This window comes from Candoia aspera, chromosome 1 (genome assembly GCF_035149785.1).
Source record: "Candoia aspera isolate rCanAsp1 chromosome 1, rCanAsp1.hap2, whole genome shotgun sequence".
Lineage (NCBI taxonomy): Eukaryota > Metazoa > Chordata > Lepidosauria > Squamata > Boidae > Candoia > Candoia aspera.
Genome location: NC_086153.1, coordinates 242480882 through 242496312, shown reverse-complemented (window position 1 = coordinate 242496312; position 15431 = coordinate 242480882). Strand labels below are relative to the sequence as shown.

Genomic DNA, 15431 nt, shown 5'->3' with positions numbered 1-15431 from the left:
GCATTTCATTTTTCCAGAGGAATAGACTGTAATCCCTGATAACCATGACACCAAAATTATTTCTGCTTACTTTCATCAGCTGGCTGGGATAAGAATGAAGAGCAAAGACCAGTGGAAGAACAGCCACGCTCCAAAACCAGAAATTGTGTTGGGCTGGACCATCCCAAGAGCAGTTCAAAGTGGATTGAGTCATTTATGGGGCTCTGGATTTGGCCCTCAAAGTGGATCAGATGGTCATAGTGAACAAGTCTGGGCTCCAAACAAATGATTTAGCATTCCCAGCCCTTTGGCTTAACCAAAACTTAATTCTTACTCAACAAAATGCAACTTTTGCAGAACTTTAGTGCCATCCCCAATTTAGTGCTCAATTTGCAGTTCTGCTTCAATAGGTAGCATACACACACACACACACACACACACACACGGATACTGGAACACAAGGAGTTACCATGAAGAAAATTGTGATGGTCATCAGTACAGAGACAATGTCCATATGTTTTTTCAGGAAGTGTTTGATTTCTTGGAGACAATCCTGTAGTGTGAAAGAAATAGGCTTAATATCCACTCACATGGGAATAACCCCTATTGAAACACAGTGGGATTTACTGCCCTGTCAACATTCATAGATAGGTTCCAGCTCTATACTGCCTTTCCTACTCCTAGTCAGGTTCTTGTTAATCAGGATTCAGATTATTTTTCTCTAAGCTTCATTGCTACTCTGTGGAGTGGAAAGAAGGAGGTTTTTGTCTGGACGGTGGGGTGGTTTGAAGGAAGGCTTTCCTCTTCCTCTCCATTTCATGCACAATGATGCTCATTACAATTCTGACCTATGCTTGAAATTAATTAAGGGAGAATATAGATTTGACTGTAAGCTTTCTATTAGCATGATATGTTGCTTGGTTGTTACAAATTGGAAATTATTTTCTTGAGTGGAACTCCACTTCTGCTAAGAAATTAAATTGTGATCATGCTGGGAAAGAAAGTTAATATGAAGAATTGTCAGCCCCAGAGTCTTGGCTACCTGACAGCCTCCCAAGCAAAATAAATTTATAAAGCAAAAGAGTGAGCAGCAGAGATAACAGATAGCAGACTTTGACCAAAAATGTTTTAGCTTGTTTTTGAAAACAAACAAGAAGCATTTGGAAGATGCTTTCACTGAGATCTGTAATGTTCATGCCATTACCTCTGCACTGTTGGATATGCTTGCACTTTAAATTCTACAGTTTAGAATACAAATGATCTTCAGAATAAAAATGAAATTTCACCTAATTTATGGGAGTTGTGAGATGCTGTGCAGTCATGATTATTTCTGCATTACCTCAAATGCCTTTCTCTGCTAGAAAGGCATATAAGGTAATGCAGAATTAATCATGATGTCGACTTACCATATTTTGTGCTTTCCATCCCTGTTCCATGCAAGGAAGCTCACCACAAAATGAAGCCAGGTTGTATAGTTTGCTATGCTGAACACTTAAATAGGAAGAGGGGAAAACAGGGAATGCAATGTAGTTGTTTTTGCAATGGCAAATCATCAACTACAATACCTCATTTTGGCTTACAGGACAGTATCATGACATATCATATTGCTGCTGTTTAAAAGGGAACCAATGTATTGGACTGAAAGGGGCCAAAAAGATAATCCTGTAGAACCTGGAGCTAAGCGTATGCACCTCTTTGTCATCAACAAGTCAGCATGCTTGACCTGTGGACTACAACATGCCATAAGGAGAAAGCAGACATAACAAGAAGGGCAGCACCTCCAGATCCAGCAAAAGGAGAAGCCACAACCAAAATGCAGGTATCTAGTTTCAGGGAGTGAGGTTCTTCTATCATATTTTTTCAACCAGTGTTCTCTCAAAAGGGAAGAACAAACATTCTTCCAAAAAGTTGTTTCTGTACAGTCTCTCTCCTTCAACCACTAAGTTTTATGGAGGAGCCGGATGCCCTCATAATTCATTTGTAATGGCCCTGTGTTTTCTCACTGCTGCATCTCTTTAATTAACTGCCCAAAGAGCAGAACACTCACTTTGGATTGCAGATTCATTTTGTGTTTTGCAAAGCAAGTTCTTTCTCCTCTCTCTCAGGGCTTCTCTAAGCTTACAAAACAGGAAGAGATTCTACTGGGCACAAGGTCCTTAAATTCTGAGTAAAGTTGTGTAAGATCTGGAAGGAAGGCTGAAAATCTTCTTACTGGAATTTGATTGATTTTTATTCATTTTTTAAAAAAAATAAAGATGTCGTTGTTGAATAGAGGAACACTGGAACAGAGGAAGCCCTATTTTTGTTTTAAAGGAGGCAAAACTGACACAGTGTACATTTTCTTCATTTCAACTGCTCCTTTCCAGCAGGATTAGTAAAGCTATGAAAGTTTGTTTGTTTTTTTAAAACCCCCTAAGTTTTCTCAAAAGGCAGTAAAAACAAGTCGATAATTCAGCCTCTGGTGATGATAATACATAATCGACCTGCCTACCATGCTCCACGGGCAATGGAAGCAATAATTTTAAAATTCTGTACCCTAGGGCTGCAAGACAGCTTGCCCACCCAAGCATTATATGCTTCAAAAGTGGCAAGGATGCCATTTTTCTATGGTGTTAACTCCAGGGCTACTATATTTTTGGAACTGTGCCTCACCCTAGAGATATTGCAGTGCCACAGTGAAAGTGACAATCTTTACCACTATATTCTAGCCTCGAGAACTGCTCAGAGGACCTGCTTGATAGAGGATCCTGGGACAAAGATGGGGGGAAAAAACTCTGATGTTACTCCCATACTGTAGGGAAAGTATCACTGGGTGCCTGAAGAGAAAGGAATGGCCTCATAGTCCTGCATTCTATTACCTCTTCTGCTATTCCCAGAGTTTCTGATGCACACATTTCATCTTCTATACTGCTTGTTTCTCCAAAGGGTGACTTCTTCCCACAACAAAGAAACTAAAATAAAATAGAACACTAATCATATTATTATTTATTTAGACGCAGAATAGATTGGAGTTATTGTAAGCTTTTGAGAAAGAACTCACCCACTTCTGATTTTGTTTCTAATTTTTTAATTATCATCATTTTACTTGCAAATCTTTGGGTTATTGATTTGCTCCTTCTTGTAATATGGTTGGTATGGTCTTGGCTCCAGCTGGTTACTCATGAGATTATTTATTTATTTGTTCAATTTGTATGGCCGCCCACTTGTCATCTGATTCTGGGCTGCTAACGTCAAGTTAAAAACATCAAATTAGTTCCACATTATGCAAAATGTGAAAGAAACCTTGTGGAAATAAAATAGTTGATGGCCATTGGATCTGGTTTTGTTGAAAATGCCTCAGCCAGATGTCCCCTACATTGAACCCCCACTGATAAGCTGCTGAATGGCTATCCCAGCTGGCAGGGATGGAAGAGAAAGAGGAAAGAGAGAACCAGGCTGGGACAAGGTTGACCTAGTCCAAAACCAGTAAGCAACTTACCATCTTGTGAATGGAATATAGCTCCTGTCTTCTGGTGCTGGAAAGGTTGCTTCTCACATCTTCATAAACAAAGTCATATACATCGATCATGGCATTTTCAACCTACAAAGATGACATTACCATCACAATTTATAGATGTCAATGATTTGGTAATATAACATGGTGTTTGGTGTGCATCTGCATTAGAAACAGAGATGAGCACGGCCCCCTAGAGTCGGACACGACTGGACTTTACGTCAAGGGAAACCTTTACCTTTACCTTTTACTTTCCCTTCATAAATGTATGCAGAAACCAGGAGACCATGAGTTCTAGTCTTGCCTTAGGCACAAAGCCAGCTGGGTGACCTTGGGCCAGTCACTCTCTCTCTCTCAGCCGTAGGAAGCAGGCAATGGTAAACCACTTCCAAAAATGTTGCCAAGAAGACTGCAGGGACTTGTCCAGGCAGTTGCCAGGAGTCAGCACTAACTTGAAGGTCCAAAACCAACCATCCATGTATTTTTGCACATACATCATTGGAAAATCCAGAAAAACAGTAGATTTGGGCATATTACTATGCTCTAGATCATGTACAATGGAAGGATTGGGAATTGGGGAGACTTGCACTGATGGAAAACTGAACAAATTCATCTATAGTGGTTACACATGTATGATACTGTCAGCTACTACTGCCAGTGGGTAGTGTACTCAGCAACCTGAGCTCTGCCATTTGCAAACTGATCAACACAGAACTAATTTCTCAGTAATTAGAGTTATTAAATTTCCAGTATAGGAAGGAGGAGGAGTGTGCATAAAATGGAAAGTGTGTCTTGTTTTGAACCTGAAAAACATGTATTGTGGTTAGAAGTTTGACTGAACCTTTCTGGATGGGTTATGGTTCTGTTCAACCAAACTCTGGAACAGTTTGGTTGTTCCAGGTGCTATAATTTGAACATCTTGACAAGTCTTCCCCATTCAAAGCCTCAGGCATCATACAAAAAGATGGACAGAAAAACCAGGTATGTTGGGAAGAAGTCGGTGAATTGCATCTTTCTTTCATTACTGCTGCACTGATAACCCTCACGTGTACTTCTTAAAGCCTACATAGAGTTACTTCGTTGGCAGTAACTCTTCAAGACTTTAAACTGGAACCTTCCCAAATCTAAAAACATAATCCACAAACCTCTGATCTTCCCAGACTTTTCCCATACCTCCATGGAGGTTGGATATGCCATGCCTGAATCCAAGGGAAGCAGTGGCAGTTCACCCATCCCTCCTCTGATCTTCACAGCACCTTCCTTTCTTCACCTTACTTAAGTTGCCACATGCCCCTGCTCCCTTTGAATTCAAGAGTGGCAAATCCAACCCTACCCTTGATCTGTCCAGTGTTTGTCTTCCACTCCTTCCTCTTAGCCACCATGTGTTGCTGCTGTGGGCCTTCCCTTTTTCCTACTCTCCCCACCTTGAAATACTTTCCAACCAAGAAACAGCCATTTCAGACTCAACGTAACTATCTGAAAGTGGTGGTTCTGTGCTTGAAACAGTTTGTGTGCTGGATGTTTTGCCCAGCCTTATTTGCTGCCAAATGTAGTTTATTGCTCAGTTTTAGGCAATTCATACCCTGTTTGTTTTCTCAGACTTAATTAATATGGGATTCAGTGGACAATTACACAGTTAGCAATTCTGACTGCTTAATATAATTTTTTTGGGGGTATATTATTTATGTTCACACACATAGTGCTTGTTTTCAGGAGTATTGCCTTCAGTATTTTAAATATAGAAAGACAACTAATAAAAACAGCATATGCACATTTTGCTAAATCAGACTGGAATATGGGAAGTTTGGAATATTTTATTAACTTGATGTTAGTTGGGTTGGCTGGTTGGTAGAAAATTATTCAATAAAAATGCATTAAAACTGAGGAAAGGTCCAATAAAGGATAATCAAAGGGCCATTAAAATAAATGTAACTTTATTGACTTTAGTGAGATTTTAAAATCTTTGCTTTAAAGCAAAACCATTTTGTGGAGTTATATATGGCATCACTCCAAGAACAGTTTAAAAATACAGGGGAGGCAACTATTTTACTGTAGCAACCTAAAAGGAATAAACCAGTTCTTTTCATTGCACAGAACTCAGCACCTAAAACCTATGGATAAAGAGTTTTGTTAGACTCTATCCCACAGTTTATCCGTTCATGTCCCTGCATTATCTTCTGTCTCTGTTTGCAGGATGTAAAGTATCCCTATAAAAGGGCTTGTATGTACAGGAAACTCTGGGGTACCTTTTAAAGTGAAGGGTTAAAAGTTGTGCATTTGTTCAATCAGCTTGGTTTGTAGGTTGCTTTCTGCAGATTTTAAAATTATATTTAATTATGTGCTGTATATACTGCTTTTTATTCAAAGAAGTAACAAAGCAGTTTACTTAAAAAAATTCAGATTCAATAAAAATAACAGTCTAGTGAAAACAATGAAAAATTAACTGAGTAATTACTAGGATAGCTGACCAAAATGCAGATAGGAAAGCAAGGGAAAGCTTGGGCAAAAAACAGGTTTTTAAGTTATGGAGGAAACTGACCACTGTGAGATCCTGTTTAACCTCTACACTTAGGCTAACAACAAAGCCTCCCCCCTCCCCCCGAAAAAAAAACTCATTATGGTTCCATATGCAACAAAGGTTGGCAGCAAATTGTATGACTTTTATGTGCAAACTCATTTTATTTATTTATTTATTTATTTATGAATGAATGAATGAATGAATGAACATTTGTATAGCCGCCCATCTTAAAACCAAACTCTAGGCAGCTTACAACCAAAACAGTACAGTAAAATACGCTACAGTAAAATCATAAAAGCAAAAAAGACAACAAAACGAAAAACAGAAAAACCTGGCACCACAACCACACTCCCCTGATGAACCGACAACATTCTCATCCTGCTCTGACCTCGCCTTATCCCAGCACCTGGGGGACCAGCCAGGTCTTAAGTGCCCTCTGGAAGGTTAAAAGGGTGGGGACTTGTTCGATCTCAAGGGGGAATGTGTTCCATAAGGCAGGGGCTGTAACAGAAAAGGCACACTTCTGAAGACTGATGAGGTAGCAGTGTTCAAGGGAAGGGACCTGGAGCATGTCTACCCCATCTGCTCTGGTGGGATGGGCAGAAACCCTCAGGGAGGGGCAGTCCCACAGATAACCTGGTCCTGTGCCACACAGGGCTTAAAGGTGATAACCAGAACCTTGAATTGTACCCAGAAAGAAACTAGGAGCCAGTGCAGCTCATGCAACAGGGGTGTAATATGGGCAAACCTGGGAGTGCCCAACACTGCACGCACTGCCGTATTCTGGGCCAGTGTAACTTTGAGTGGTCTTCAAGGGCAGCCCCAAGTAGAGTGCATTGCAGTAATCCAAACAGTCTCCCAGTCCAGGAATGGGCACAGTTGGGATGAACTAAGGAGCCCTTTGCAGTCCATATATGCATTCTTGAGCACTAATTTACAGCTAACACCAGTTGGTGGGCTTTGAGATTCTTGTGAAAAACAAAGTAGGTCCTGTTAGCCTAAAATGTGTTCTTCTCTATTCTAGTTGAATATAACTTCCAGACTTCTGTCTTGCCAATGATATTTTGTATGGTATATCAGAAGTACTTAACTTCTAAGCAAGCCAAATGAGAGGTACACAAATTAAAGTCAGCTTTGGCTAGAAGTATGAGTAGGGAAAGCAGAAAGTTCTCTTTTAACTTCAATTGCTTTCAATTACATGTGCGATTTTGGTACATTATTTATTATGTAGTCTGCATTATTTATCTTTCTTTGATTTCTCCTGAAGTAACATCCCAAAGGCAGAATGGATTCAATGGTGCATCTAATAAAACTCTGGTCAAAAAAAGTTTCTGCAATAATAAATTTGCTAAAATGGCAAAAGTCTCTTCCTTTTGTTGCAGCAAATTAATACCACAGTTATTCTGCAAACCCTCTTAGAATATTTTTCTCCTTAAGAATATTGTATGGCAGTTTCCCCACTTATCACAGATGATTTAAGTGTTAACAATTAATTTAAAATAAAGTTTCATTTTAGGCAAATTTTCCTGGATCAGTGCTCACTAGAATGCCTCTAGATTTTATGAAAACATGCATGGGATTGCTTGGAAAGTAAAATTTTGGTTCAACTGAAATAATCAGTTTTCTTTTTCAGAAAATTTCCTTGTCAGAATTTTAAAAGAAAATCAACATATAAAATTACCCTCACACACATACATATACATGTACTCTTCCCTTATTCTTTTCTGCATTTCTATTTAAATGTATAGCCAAGGATGATTTCTGTAGCCAGAGTAATTTAAAAAGCTTCATCTATTGTTATAATTATAGAACTATTTCCTTGTTACTGATTTTCACACCATGGACCAAAAGTGCAGTCCTATATTCTGAGTTCAGTGGGGTACACTGATTATATCCCTTCCTTAGCAAAGGAACACAGATTAAGAACATAGGAAACTACCTTACTTTGAATCAGACTACTCTAGCACTGCATTGCCAGCGCTGACTAGCAGCGGTTCTCCAAGCTTTCAGCAGAAGTCTATCCAGCTCTAGTTGGCAAAGCCAAAGATTGCACCTTGGTTCTTCTGCATGGAATGCTAGACCAGTGTTTCTCAACCTTAGCAACTTTAAGATGTGTGGACTTCAACTCCCAGTATTCCCCAGCCAGCATTGAAGTCCACACATCTTAAAGTTGCTAAGGTTGAGAAACACTGTGTAGACCATAAAGCTATGGTCCACAGCTTAGTTTAGCAGGACTGATTAAGTTAATACAATGTTTATAACTTCTATCTTTGGCAAACCGGGATGGTGGTTTGTTTTGTTAACAAGGTTTTTGTTATCACCAGTAAGTTCGGTTTGAGAATGTAGAGATGCAGCAGAACATACTTTTACTACTCTACTCCAATGCATAATCTACTTAAATCAGGATGCTGCAACTTCTGTTGCTCAAGGACCAGTGGTAAGCTGCACATAAAGGGCCACATTCCCTATGTTGGTGGGGCTAGTATCCACCCTCCCCCCAACAATTAATGTAAAAAAACAATCAAATTTAAAGCCCTTCTGACTTTGAAGGCTGGGGATGGGGAAAGTATGGGATTTATTTTTTAATTTATTATTAAATTTATATCATCGCCCATCTCCCCCGATGGGGAATGCAATACTTTTTGTACCTCTTATGTAAATAATGACAAGAAGCATCTTTTATATTAAGAGTACATTTCCTCCCTCATTTCTTTCTTTCTTTCTTTCTTTCTTTCTTTTCTTTTCTACCATCCATAGGGGTGAGAAGGAAATTTTTAAATTTGTTTTGAATATATTACTGTACATGTATTATATTTGATGGCTGATTGAGGGGCATTTATTAAATAAGCAACTCTAATATAAAATAAGGTTACATATGTTTCATGACTAAATTATTCTTAATGGCGTATTCTGATCCAGTTCTTAAAATGAATGTGCATAAGGGAACATTTAACTGAAATATGTGAAAGGCAGGACAAAAACTGGTAGAAAATTGAGTTTACATCAAAATAAAATGAGAGATGAGTAACGTTGTAAATGGAAGTTCTAAAGCAGAAACCAAGATCTCTGAAACACAGTGAAAAATAACCTTGGGCAGCAAGAACATTTCAAGGGCTGATCCACTCTGGACGTCAAACGAGGCATGATGCTTTGTCTAAGTTTAACAGAGAAATAGGCTCTGGATTCTCCTTGAAAGAGCTGTCTTTCCTGTTGACATTAACAGGCTAACCCTTTTACTTCTGTTTTACAAAAGCCTTGGTGCAGATTTATTTTCCATTAATAGGCAGTCAATTCTACATACTCTGTTAGCTCCCTTCAATATTTGCTTGAAATATTTGGCTGTCATTTCTAAAAGCGAGCCTTTCTCATCTCATGGGGAAAATCTGAAAAGCAAGCAAGATACTCCTAATTCAGGCAGCTGAGTGGAATGCCAGAAAGGAAAGTATTGGTAGAGAGAAGCATCACAGAATCTTAAGGGACACATTCTGGGCCACCTCCCTCGTAATCGAGCTGTAAAATAGCCTGTAATGGAATAGGCTGCTCATTCCTACCCTTTGCAATAAGGTGGACTGGATGAAATGCCAGAAACTTTTGCTGGCAAGAATTGTGGGGAGGAGGAACCTTACTCTCCTATGAAAGTACTGGTTTCCCTTTCTCATTTTGCATTCAGATTATCAATAGTTGGGTAAGACGGATTGCTGCTTATTCCTTGCCATAGTCCCAGAGAAAGAAGACAGAGAGGAACTTCTGAAAATGAATCATGAAGGCAAGCTTCTCAAGGGTTGCCTGTTTCCACATTTCTGGACTCCCTTGGAATCAGTCAGACAGAATAATTGTTGAGATAAACTTCCAGGAGAAGACTGAAAAAAAATATCAGTCCCATCTCTCTTTTCCCTCCCTCTCCCCCACCCTTTATTTAGCCTTCTTTCTTTTTTAACTCTTTCAATACAAGTGGTCCTAGCTGTGTTTTTTTAAAGGTATGTTGACTTACATTAGAATTCTTTTGGATCCAATAACTAATAAAAATCAACTAAATATACTAAATTAATGTCTTCATTCATGCTATGCATCAATACCATTAATTCATCTCCCTCCCAAAAAAATTAAAAATGGGCGAGAAAAATTGAACCTGGAGAAGACAACAGGTACTAAAAATCAAAGGGGGTGGGGGTGGGAAAGGGAAGGGAAGGGAACCCTAAGCACTAGTGTGGAAAACTTTATTAATCACACTCAATGTGTTTCAGATGTATTCTTTTTTCAAGTGCTCAGTGCAAAACACGGAATCATGACTGATTGGCACGTAGGACAATAAAAACTGAACATGCTTTGTGAAAGAGGAATATGTTGAGAAAAACAGAAAACTGGGAAGTGAGGAGGGGCTGGAAGCCTGCCTGGAAAAAAGCAGGGCATGCTGTAACATTTTGGCACAGGTCTCACTTATACTCTTGTAATGGTTTGAGTAGCCAAAGCATCACTACTCAGGAGTAAGAGAGAGGCATCAAGTGAGTTGGGATAATCCTAAAATGTATGGGTGCTCAAAACATCTTTGGGGAGGGGAGAATGTCATTTGATGGGGAGGAAAAGGCAAGGATTGGTCGGCAGTGGAGTTAAGAAATGGAGGAGGGAGAAGATAACACTGAAATTAAATCTGCCAGAATTCCCCCCTCAAATTCTGCATCTTGATTTTAAAGGACTCCAAAATCTCTCTCTCCAGCAGAGGGAGGGACAAGGATAATCTGACTCTCCATGTGCCCAAGATCCATGTCTCATTTGGATCGTGTCTGGAATGTGGGCTAGCTGGCTGTGCATGTCACAACAAGCAATATTGGATACAGCTGCTTTAAGAAATACCTTCCCCTGATATGTGAAGCATTTCCAAACCTATTAAGCTAGAGTTCTTTTTAATAATAAATCTACTTGTGGGAAAATAGTGCTTGTATAGCTCAAAACAGCTATAATTAGATCCTCAACTAAAAGTTCCAAAAGAACACCCCATATTAACATCTATGAAAGATGGTTATTAGCTAGCATGCCAGATTATCTGTTTTCTTGGCTTTAAAACAGCAATGCCATGTGTTTTCAAAATACAGCAACACCATGTGTTTTCAGTCGGGACTGTCACTGGAATCAAATTCAGTTGTTTCTTACTACAGTGTTCCAGAAGTCTTATAATAAATGTCACCAAGCAATGGCAGACAATCCACTAGAGCACATTAGATTAAGTCAGATTTCCCCAACCTAGTGCCAGTCAGACATAGCAAACTAAAAGCTTATTCTGGGGGCCCTTTGACATAATAAACTTGGTGAGTTTACCAAGCTCTGCTCTCCACTCAAAATACTGCCGGCCAAGGCAGCTTCACAAAAGGTTCTTTCATCATCATTGCTACAGTGATACATGAAGAGACAAGATCCTCTGAAGAATCTCATGCAACATGGCTCACTTCCCAAGCACCAAAGGAGAAGGAACTTCAGAAAGGAAAAGGAAATTAAACTTATTGCAATCTCCCATATACACATATGCATATCGTACCCATAATTCCTAGTTTGCACAGTAGCAGTCCAGAGGATTCGGTGCTGGAGCAAGGATCCTGACTCAGCTACAGTGAGGCTTTTCTCAAGAACTGTTGAATTTGTATGTAGCTATCCCTTTGATAAATTTTTCAGCTTTAAGTGGTGGCTTCTTCATTAGCTCAGTTTGGTACTGGATCATTTAATAATCTGCATAAGGGGGCAGCTTGATGGGACAGCAATTCGTTTTGTCAAGGCCATACTTCAGAGGTGACTCTAATCATCTTGTGAAGCACTGATGATTCAGTTCATGCTTTGCATTGCTCTGATGACTTTCTATGGTATGTTCAATAATGGGAAGAGGCTCCTGAGCATGCTTTTAACCATCTTCTTACACTCCCAGTAGCTCACTGTAATAACCAGAAACCATTGGAAGAAAGTAATGTAGCAGGGAGAGCATATTGTATTGGAAACAACTCTGAAAGAGTGCTTCACTCAAAGCATCACCAAGTAAAGTCCCTCTTCAGAACTTTGCATAGTCCTATAAAGACAAGAAGGACTTCCTATGTCAGTAGAACATTCCAAGAACTTCTTGGGTATTTTCCAAGCTATTTGACTCCATATCCTGGTTTCTCCTAAAAGCTCACTCTTTTAGTCCTAACTGCAGTCTAGCTATATAGTGCTTTGTTCATCCCAAACTACTGTCCACAGTCTAGACTTGACAATTTTGCTCTGCACAGGATAAACCACAAACAGTTATGAAGGTAGTGGCTGTTTTATATGACACACATATCCATAGTTCACCTAACCATGGTTTATGCAAGCCAATTTTCTGGGTTTGCAGGATGCATCAAATTGCAAACCAACCATACTGGTAGTGTTTGCACAATATATTAGGCTGAAATGTGAGTGGCTGATTTGAGTCCATGCAGCCTTCTCTGAATTGGGACTCTGTGTTGGGGATGACTGGATGTTCCTACAGTATCCACAGAAATGGTAGCAGGAAGAATTGTCTGCTTCTAGTAGAGGCAGACTTGAAAGGTTGAAGATCAGAGCATTAAATCATGCAGGGTTTCAACAGGCACCCTCTTCTGTGGAATACTTCATTATTCATATTCACTTCATGGAAAGGAATGTGGAGATAACCCAGTGAAGGAAGGGATGAGCTGCAATGGAAGCTGCAGAGCATGCCCAGAAGCTTCTCCCACCTACTTGAAATGCCGGGATGAGACTGCAAGTATTTGCATTGCTTTTAGCAACAGGAGCAGCCCTGTTCCTTCAGAGGTTTGCTTGAGCAGGGTAATCTATTGATCTGTCCTATCAGTACTTTGTTTAGCAATATATTTATCTTCACTGAAATTTGTCTATAACTACTTTGGATTAACCATAGGTGGTTTACAAAGAACGCATCGAACAGTCTATTCAAACTGTCTACCAGATTTGCCTTCTACAAAAATGAATAAAATTGGTTTCATATCCTGAACAGCAATGCTATTTTCTATTTTTCCAACAGACGCAGGCAAACTCACCTGTCAAAGACTGCAAAGCATCATAAAGTTCCTCATTTTTTTTTTAACTAAGCTTCATGCTTGTTAGCTTGCTTCATCCCAACAAATTCAGTTTTTTGGAACTTAAATTGAAGCAACATGGATAGATGGATGATATTGAGCCCATGGAAGCAGAATTTTGGTAAGACCACCTTCTTAAGCTCTGGATAGACTCTCTTAGTATATATAAGTAGTCCTTGTTTAGCAACTGCTTCATTTAACAACCATTTGCAGTTACAACAGTGATGATAAAGTAACTTTGCGACCAATCCTTGCATTTACAACCTTTGCAGGTCTGTAAAGCAAGGGAAAGCTGATTATAAGGATAGTTGCAGTTTCACTTAGCGACCATTTTGCTTAATGACCAAATTGCCAGTCCCAATCATGGTTGCTAAATGAAGACTACCGAGGACTACCTGTAACTTTTAAAAATCATGAATTAAAATGATTGAGGAATAGACTGATTTAGAAAGTGGCAGACTTCCCATCATCAGAACTGCGTTAAGTAGAGGCTAAATAGCTGTCTGTCAATATGGTATAATATGGATTTTCTTCACTGATAGTTAAGGTGATATTTACAGTATCTTCCAACTCACTGATTCTATGTTATTCAAATTTTGCCTGCACAGACACAGCTTGTGCTTATAAAGGCTTCTAATAAAACCTTTTTACTCTAGCCCAATTCTCAATTATGCAATAATAGATTGTATAAAGAGATTTGTGAGGTTTGTCTGCTGTTATGGACGTATATGCCCTTGCACTGTTATTTATCCAAATACAGTATAAATGCCAATGACCTAACAGGCTGCTTGTAAGCTTGGTTTGCATTTTAGCAGCTCCTAAAATTCATAATAATGTCAGGTTTTAAGGTTCTTGATAACTAAAACTGATCTCGTGATGTGTATTGCCAGTTCCATATTAGTTTTAGAAGGATGACTGGAAATTCTACTTATCTGTTGAACCGCTTAAAAACATAACCTGTTTTAGTGGTGCTTTGGATTATTTTCATAACATTATGTATTTGAATTTTGAATTCTATGGGACTAGGATTGTTCTTTTAAAAAAAGCATGAAACCAGAATATCATTTTTACTTCTCAAAGGACAATCACAAGCTGATGGTGGGCCTATCCCTGTTTCAGTCCCGAAAGGCTTCCTGAAGCAAATGGGTCTGGATGACCTTCTGAACTGCTAAATAGTTGGGGCTACTCTAATCACAAGGGGAATGTGGTGGTAGCGGTGGAAACAGAGAAGATCTGGTTTTGATGTCCTTGATGATGCCATTGTTTCAGTACAGGGACCTGAAGAGAGAGCTCCCTCCCCCATCTTACTGGATGGGTAGATAGCACTGAGAGCAGGACATCACAAAGATAGCTAGGTCCTAAAGGTAAAGGTAAAGGTAAAGGTTTCCCTCGACGTAAAGTCCAGTCGTGTCCGACTCTAGGGGGCGGTGCTCATCTCCGTTTCTAAGCCTTAGAGCCGGCGTTGTCATAGACACTTCCGGGTCATGTGGCCAGCATGACGACTCGGAACGCTGTTACCTTCCCGCCGAAGCGGTACCTATTGATCTACTCACATTTGCATGTTTTCGAACTGCTAAGTGAGCAGGAGCTGGGACGAGCAACGGGAGCTCACCCCGCCGCGCGGTTTCGAACCGCCGACCTTCCGATCGGCAGCTCAGCGGTTTAACCCGCAGCGCCACCGCGTCCCTAGCTAGGTCCTAAATTATGAAATTTCAAATTCTTCCATTAATACTGATTCTGAATCACAGTTCTTTTAAGATTTTGAGAGTCCAGGAGGTAGAATATTCACCTGCAGCTATTCCCATTTTCTTCTCATTGCATTCCAAGTAAAGGTACTTTTTCCTCTTTTTTTTTTTCATTGAAGTCAACAGTCCACTAGTGCAGACAAGTCCAGCTCAGTGAAATTATTCTTGGGATTATATTTTGAAATAATATATTTAACTGAATATATTTGCTGGGAATATAAAACCGGGATGTCAAGGACTGCATAACTGTATGCATTTGTTGATAAACAATATATTTCCAGCTTGGAGGCAACTGTGCTTAAACAGGAATCACGTGCTTTTAAATGATACACCAAAACAAATTTCACCAAGAGGTGGTAGAATCGTTCTGTATCTTTCCAATGCTATTGCTTGCCAGAGGATGGGGGCAATCAGCTGGTTGTGGAGTCCTTGGTGCTCTCTGAGCTTGGCTGGTTGCTTGCAGACGTTTCATTACCTGACTAGATAACGTCATCAGCACTGATGATGTTACCTAGTCTGGCAATGAAACATCTGCAAGCAAACAGCCAAGCTCAGAGAGCACCAAGGACTCCACAGTTTGACACTGAGCTACTGATATTCTCTTCTTTTGGAATGAGCTA

At 39.6% G+C, this 15431-nt stretch overlaps 1 protein-coding gene across 1 annotated transcript in view; it reads right to left on the bottom strand.

The window, feature by feature from the left end:
- The window catches only part of TSPAN32 (tetraspanin 32), a 33242-nt gene that overhangs the window by 2719 nt on the left and 15092 nt on the right, over nt 1-15431 (bottom strand). Inside the window, exons 5-7 of the mRNA XM_063292987.1 lie at nt 3458-3559; nt 2838-2930; nt 449-532 (exon numbers count right to left, since the gene is read on the bottom strand). Coding sequence (XP_063149057.1) covers nt 449-532; nt 2838-2930; nt 3458-3559 — 279 coding nt within the window. The remainder of the gene's footprint in view (nt 1-448; nt 533-2837; nt 2931-3457; nt 3560-15431) is intronic.